At 30.7% G+C, this 7,795-nt stretch overlaps 1 protein-coding gene across 1 annotated transcript; it reads left to right on the forward strand.

Annotated features, from left to right (window-relative positions):
* Nucleotides 1-5,749: 5,749 nt before the first annotated feature.
* LOC145098838 (uncharacterized) lies at nt 5,750-7,362 on the forward strand. Its single transcript, XM_079036438.1, has 4 exons — nt 5,750-5,923; nt 5,977-5,996; nt 6,286-7,275; nt 7,338-7,362. Exons 1-4 carry the CDS (start codon nt 5,750-5,752, stop codon nt 7,360-7,362), a joined length of 1,209 nt encoding a protein of 402 aa, XP_078892564.1.
* The last annotated feature ends 433 nt before the right edge of the window (nt 7,363-7,795 follow it).

A 7,795-nucleotide genomic window follows, 5' to 3' on the forward strand; every position in this document is an offset into this window, starting at 1 on the left:
GCATTAATGCTTATATTTTTTTTTTCTATAATGTATTGAATTTTTAAGTTATGTGGAATATATTTTATAAAAAAAATATATCAAAACCTAATTTTTGGCATTTATTTAAGAATTAAAAATTTCGTTTTTTCCATACCGAAGAATTCAATGCCTATTAAACTTTATTTTTATTGAACTCCAATGTGAAATCTCATAATTGTTGAGTTTAATCTACTGAATACCAACTTAACATTTTATCGCATTCAACTTTACCACTAAACTATGAATTGTGGATGCTCTTAGTATAATTGAAATTCATATGAGTGTTTAAATAGATCTAGAATATGATCTAATACAAATTAGGTGTTACAAAGTGTAGATTTTTATAGTTTAATCTAATGTACAACAAATGGCAGGAAAACGCCCATTAGGAGATAAGTTCAAGGGGATGGCTAAGGAAAAAAATTGCTTAAGTCAACCTTTCAGAGCATATGAAGGCTTATGAAGTTCCTTAAGATTTTCAAGTAAATTGACTTTTGAGTAGACTCATGTGGACATTCGAGAGGGTGAAAAAAATATTATGTCATGAGCACCTCTAGGGACATTTCTGAGACTTTTGAAGCGTGGTGTCTTCTAGAACTTTCAAAATGTTGGACACATTCTAGATTCACCAAAATTTCAATTTCATCACCTATATGGATATTGGGAGTATATATACCTGATATACACCATACTTTGGGTTCTCATATAAATTTGAATTTTCCATACACTTAACATAATACACTTAACATAGTATGTTCATCTTTTTCGTCTGAAACTTGAAATGACATCTTGTGGATTATCCTACAATCGAATTTTGAAAAGACTTAGGTAGGCATATGGCCGAAATTATGATTAAGGAAAACAAGTTGTACACAGTCTATAAGATATTAACGAACATTTGTTTATTAATATCGTCTTTTCCTCCCTCATAGTTCTAAGTTCTAACAGACTTCAAAGTAATGCTTATCTAGGTTTTATAAATATGTTTTTCATTGTCTTGACATGTACAAAGATTGTGTCTTCTGTCTTTAGGGTCAATGGCTTAAAGTTATAAACCAAACAATGTTAGTGGCCGTCTTAGAATTAAAAATGGAAAAAGTCCATCTTTTGTGAGATTGAGATCAAACTATAATTTAAGTATGATATAAAAACATATATTATCGTTTTAAAAGATTAAAGTCGTGAAAAAAAATCATGGAATCAGATGCTTAATTCGATGTCAATGTAATAAAATTCGAATATGTGAAGTCAGGTCCAATAGTTATAGCTACCAGCTTGCGATTCGTCTAGTAATGTTGTTGGGTGACATTTCGAGTTTGGACCCCCCCCCCCCCCCCCCCTTTTCCATCCCACATGTGTTCCTTATCCATTTATTAATTATTTATCATTACAATCACAATTCTAATCTAACGAATTTCATAAATTACAAGGATAAAAACAATCAAAATTTTGCTTAGTTATTTGAGAACTCGAACCTAAATTGAGTTTATTGGGTTAAACTTTATAGATTTTTAATTTTGAAAAACGAGCTTCAAATATATCAGGACTCTAGTTGGAACTTGTAATCATTCAGTTTAATGGAGGGTCGCTAAGGATTTGAAACATCGCTTCTAGTGGTCGCTAAGGGTTGCTCGCTATTGGGTTAATTGGCGAGAGGAGAGAGTGTTCTGAATTCTATGCATGTGTTAATATTTTGCGGTAAAAACGTGAATAAAACTTGTTTTTATTAAACATAGTCTTAATAGATATTTTTGTATTTTTCTAACTTATTGATTTTTTTGAACGTTTGATTGAATATAATTTGATTTAATATAACTTTGATAAGCATTTCCACCTTTATTTTTCCTGCTACACTTTATTTATAAAGTAAAAAATTAAATAAATGTTCACATTCAAGTCTATTTTATATATTATATTTAGAAAAACGAATAGCTATACTTTAAATTTGGAGTGTAAACTACATCATCTCCCGCACATTTTATTTTTAGAGGGTAAAATAAAGTTTAGAATGTGGTTGAAGATTGAACCACTTTAAATACTATTGTACATGCTAAAAATAAAGTATATACATAAAGTATGGTTAACAACACTTTTATTAAAACTCTGAGAGCTTGTCCTTTGTATAACTACTATTAAATAAGAGAAATTGTGTTCCGATTTAAACTACTTGGTTTATTTAGAGGTTATATAAACCTACAAAAGGATTTTGGAGATTAGAATTCCAATTAAGGCCACCATTAACATAATTTGGTTTTGGAAACTTTAGTACTTTACGAAAAGAAACCATGAATTTTATGAAAACCTATAATTTGGTCGATGTTGTTTTCCTAGTTTGATGTGATTCACATGCCATTTATGAAAATTATGCGGCAATAGCCTTTGTTATTTTTTATGTGCTAAATACGTGAACATTATCGTTTTATATGCTTTAAATATAATATATTAAAGAGAAAGCAAAACAAAAAAATATAAAGTCGAAAAAGTTTTAAGGTTCAACCCAAGAAAAATGTTTCTTTTAGAAAGGTGCTCATTTTATACCAAAGAGTATCAACACCAAGTGATAAAATGGATAGACACTAAAAAATAAAAATAAATAAATAAATAAAAGGTGAGCAAACTATGACAAAGTCAAAATCATTTTGCTCATCCAAGGTTCTTTTGTTATAAGTTTCTTTTTCCTTATTATAATATAATTTTTGCTTTTGATGTATAGATAGGAAAATACATATCTAGTCGGCAAAATTAACATATAAATTACATATTTTCTACATGATATACTATATTTGCAAAATGGTATCAAGTTTGATAAAATGAAATATGATCTATACTTTTCATTTAAAATGTCTTCAATTTGTTTTGCTTACGCAAACACAAATAATATTTTTTACAAAGACGTAAACTTGAGATCTAATGAGAACTTAACAACTTAAAGTATTATATTTAAAATAAGAGCATTTTTTCTATGCAACATTTCTCAAAGTAAAAAAAGTATCTTTACAAATCGTTTAAAAGAAATGTTGAAAATTTTTCAAAAAAAAAAATAGTATTTTTTTTCTAATATGTGTATATATATATATATATATAAACGTATGTACATATGCACATATAAATATGCACTTATAGATAATATGTACACAAAAAACACAACACCATACATACATATAACCATTGGCTAAGACATTCAATCTAAAACTTTATTTTTTGTAATTATGTATATGTATATATATGCATGTGCACATATGTATAAAAAAAAATTTGGGTGTTTTTCATAGAGGATCTGTAAGGGTAGTTTTACTTACTTTTTCTTTTTTTTTCTTTTCTTTCTTTTTTTTTTTTGAAAATTTTTAGGTAAAAAAGTTTCTCATTTTAATTAAAATTATTAATAATTTTAAGTTCTCATGAATCTCAACTTATTGCATTTTTTATAAATAAAACTTGTAATGTAATTAATAATTTAATGTCACATGATTTGTTTTGCCTCAACTCCAAATGAATTTTGGACATCCAACCAGTCCAATCTCTCTTTTATGTGAAATATAAGCATAAACCACATATTGGGAGATCAACGATTTCAAAATTTTGTTAAAAAATGGGATATATCGTACAATGCAAATACTTTACGAAATTTGAAGGTTTAATTCATAACAAGTTTTAAAGTTTTATTCTATTTAAAGCACGAAAAATGTGTGTCACATTTATGTTATCAAACTTTAACTTTTCTTATTTTAAGACGAGACACATTATTTGATAATATTTGTTTTAAAGATCCTTGTCTCCTAGGTTTACCTCCACATGTTTTGACATTATCAAAGTTAAGTTAACTACTTGTAAACTATTTAATAGAATCGCATTTGGCTTATTGAACTATATTGACATTTTAAGATATTTTCAAAATACATGCAAATTGTTGGTGCATTACATTTAAAAAATGTGTGGCCAATGTTTAATCACAACGATTACAAGGTCCATTTTAAAACAGAACAAGCTAGAATGGGAGAATAACACCACAAATATCAATTTAGACTAATACAATTTTACTTGGAATATTATTACAATAAAATGTTATTTTTAGAAGATAAAAAATATTCAAGAAATCATATTAAGAGAAATGGTTTTACTTCAAAAATAAGAGGAACTATATGTTAGTTTATTTCAAGCCATGAATGGAGGCATCATTTGTGGATAAATTTGTGGCAAAAGAATGAAAAAGGAGAAAAAAATAGTTGAAATATCTCATAAAGTAAGGAATGAGGGAAGGCTTGAACTATTGCATAAAAGGAAATATATGTTATAACTCGTTTTCATTATGGATCATATTCCACTGGGGTCTAGTAAGACCTTAATGGGCTATACAATGTCACGCATAAAGCAGCATAAAGTAACATGTTACGATGTGATAATAAATGTATCCAAGTAATGGTAACCTGTATATGAACTTATCTGTACGTATCAATTTTTTTTTATAATATACACAATGATTTATGTTTTGAAGGGTTGTATAATCTTCTAATATATAAATTATTATGTATGAATCATATTTCCCGATTGTACAAGTGATTTGATGGTTACATGATTTTCATCTGGATCGGTATTTAGAAACATGCTAGTCTATAAATTTACAAAACAAAGAAGATGTATTTGGATACAATGGATATGAATTAGGACGGAAGGATTCTCTGAATAGCAGCACCAAAACATATGCCTTACCCCTTGGCTATGACTTATTTCTATAGGACACCGGTGAGGTTTGTTTTTTCTAAAAAAAACATCTTCTAACCGTTTATTGTTGCGCCGCACAGCACACATGCATCATTTGGCCATTTGCAGCTGTTTGTTTTTCAGAAAACTTCTTACTTAAAAATTATTGAGCGTGTGATGTGTGGCGCATCACTTGACCCTCTGCTTCAAACATCTTCACACCTTATTTTAATTTATTGCAGCAGTCTGCAGATGTTAAAAAACAAACAAACTTTTTGTTACATGTTGTAGCCGTTTGGTCCCCCTCTTCTGATATAGAGGGTTGCAGTGGTGGTCCGCAGACTTCAGACATTTTCGTTTCGAAAAAACAAACGACACCTTATACTAAAGAGTATGGATGACTCAACCAGTGTGGGGACCCTAAGCGGACAAAGAATTTGAGGCCCTTTAGCCTTTATTATACTTAACGTTGTAAATCATCATCCTTTATCCGGGCCTAGGACCGACAAACTAAAAAGTTTATAAATGACAATAAACATAGCAAAATCATAGTATTTTACAAATAAAAAAATTACAGAAAAAACATCCACTTTTATGTTAAGAATATTCAATTAATGAGCATCAATCAAGAAAAGTTGAACGGCTTATCTGATTCCGTCATATCCATATTAAGTCATTAAGTCAAAATAAATAAATAAATAAATAAAACCACACACACATTTAAGACAATGATATGAAGTCGACTCTGTATGGATTATTTAAGACCGGTGGGAGTGGCCGCGGTTTTGCCACATCAGTCGCGCACACCACCCCTTGACCGCGGTCTCCTGCGGTTTAGGTCGTGGTGTGGCACTTTACAGCCGTGCAATGTGATTGGTTGGGGAGGAAACGGTCACATATTCGGCCGTTGAATTTTTTTTTTCTTTCCTTTTTCCTTTCTTTCCTATAAATACACATACATTTTTTTTCAAACAAAACAAACCCTTCTCTCTCTAATTTATTAAAAAAATTCACCAATTTCCCTAAAAAAATGTCATCTTCTTCATCTTTTGAAGAATTTCAAGTTATTTTTAATGTCGCTATTGCGTGTGCTCAAATGGCAGAACAAACATACGATGTTTTATGCAATAAAGCAGCTGAAAGTTCTCAACGGAGAGCACGAAGATATATTTTCAGAAATCGTGAAGAAGCCAACCAACGTTTGGTATAAAACTATTTTCAAGAGAATGCCACTTATCAATGGTACTATTTTCGTAGGCGCTTGAGAATGTTCAAAGGTTTATACGAATGTATAGTTGAAGATGTAACGAGGGACAGTGGCAGCCCTGGGGTGGTGCCGGCGATGCGGTCGCACCAGGCCTCCGATTTTAGGGGGCCTCCGATTTTTAGGATAATTTATAGTTATAGTATTGGTATTTTTGAAAAATCTGATTTTATGTTTTATCAATAAATAAAATTAGCCTAGTAACTTTTGGTTCCAATTTTAGATGCGTTTTAACATTTGGCCTCCAATGCGTTTTAATTACCGAAACAAAGTCTCACTTTAAAATCATTGTCAACTACAAGGTGGGAAAGTAGGATTGAAAGTGTGAAAACCATAATTACTCAAGCTCCTGAAATAGTAAAAGCTTTGCGTAAACTTGTTGAAGAAGAGACAGACATAAAGATCATAAGTGAAGCTACTTGTCTAGGAGAGTATGAACTTGGCAGATTTGACTTTATAACAGGTATGGTTATATGGTATCATATATTGGCTAAAGTAAATAACTTGAGCAAACAACTTCAGTCTGAGACTATGCGTATTGATGAGACAATGAGTAGTGTGGGAGCACTTGTTGAGTTTTTTAAAGACTATCGAGAGAATGGATTTGGGAAGGCTTTGGATTGTGCGAGAGCTATAGCTTCTGATTTGGAAATTTATCCAGTGTTTGTTGAGAAAAATAATAAAAGAAAAGTTGTTAGAAAAAGACATTTTGATGAGAATGACATTAGGTCATCAGAGCCGGTTCATGAACTTTCACCTCAAGAGTCATTTAGGATTCAATATTTTGTGTACATAATTGATCAAGCTATTGGTTCATTGGAGCGAATGTTTGAGCAATACAAACAATATGAAGACATTTCTGGTTTCTTATTCACAACAGAAAAGTTGAAGTCAATGAATACTATCGAGTTAAAGTCATGTTGCAAAAATCTGGAAAAGAGGCTGCAAAATGGTCATATCTCAGACATTAATGTTGATGATTTATTCAACAAAATGGAGTTGTTACAAAAACATTTACCGGCTGAACACAATACAGCTAACGGAATACTAAATTTCCTAAAAATGATGAACACTTATCCAGTTTCTTGTCTAGCATACAGAATATTGTTGACTGTTCCTATTACAGTTGCATCATCGGAAAAAAGTTTTTCAAAACTATATCTTTTAAAATTTTATTTGCGTTCGACCATGTCTCAAGAGAGATTAAACGTTTTGGCATTGATTTCGATTGAGAATGAATTTCTTGATTATGAAAGTCTCATAGTAGATTTTTCTTCTAAAAATGCTAGAAGGTTAATGTTTAGAAAATAGTAATGCGTTTTTTTTTTTTTTTGTGAAAAGTTGTTTATAACAGTTTTACAGTTTTAGTTGATTACTAATGAGTGATGAAGACATTATTTTGTAGTAGTGAATTTATGAGATGTTTTTTAGCAACTTTATGTTTTGAATTAGTGGTAGCAAATGTAGTTAATAATATTTACAAGAAATTTTTGTGGGGCCTCATTTTAGTTTTTGCACAAAGCCTCCGAAATGTCACGGTCGGGCCTGACGAGGAAGTATAGTTTTTTTCAACAACGCTACGATGCTAGAGGTACACCCAGTTTCACTCCCTTATAAAAATGCACGGCCGCACTTCGTCAGTTAGCATATGGCGTTCTGCCTGATGCATTAGACAAAAGTTTTAGGATGTCTACTAGGACCGCATGAGACAGTCTCCACTATTTCTGCAAAACTGTGATTCAGTTTTATGGTCCAAAATATTTACGTAAGCCTACACATACTGACATCTTGCAATTGCAAGCTCATCATGCT

Source organism: Lactuca serriola, chromosome 4, assembly GCF_051521515.1.
Source record: "Lactuca serriola cultivar US96UC23 chromosome 4, Lser_US96UC23_V15, whole genome shotgun sequence".
In the NCBI taxonomy this organism is placed as follows: domain Eukaryota; kingdom Viridiplantae; phylum Streptophyta; class Magnoliopsida; order Asterales; family Asteraceae; genus Lactuca; species Lactuca serriola.

Excerpts from the sequence above, each read along its gene's own strand:
- LOC145098838 (XM_079036438.1), top strand. The coding sequence starts at position 5,750 with ATGTCATCTTCTTCATCTTTTGAAGAATTTCAAGTTATTTTTAATGTC. Across the intron at positions 5,924-5,976 it reads AAGAAGCCAACCAACGTTTG|GCGCTTGAGAATGTTCAAAG; the intron begins GTATAAAACTAT and ends CTATTTTCGTAG. Across the intron at positions 5,997-6,285 it reads GCGCTTGAGAATGTTCAAAG|GTGGGAAAGTAGGATTGAAA; the intron begins GTTTATACGAAT and ends GTCAACTACAAG.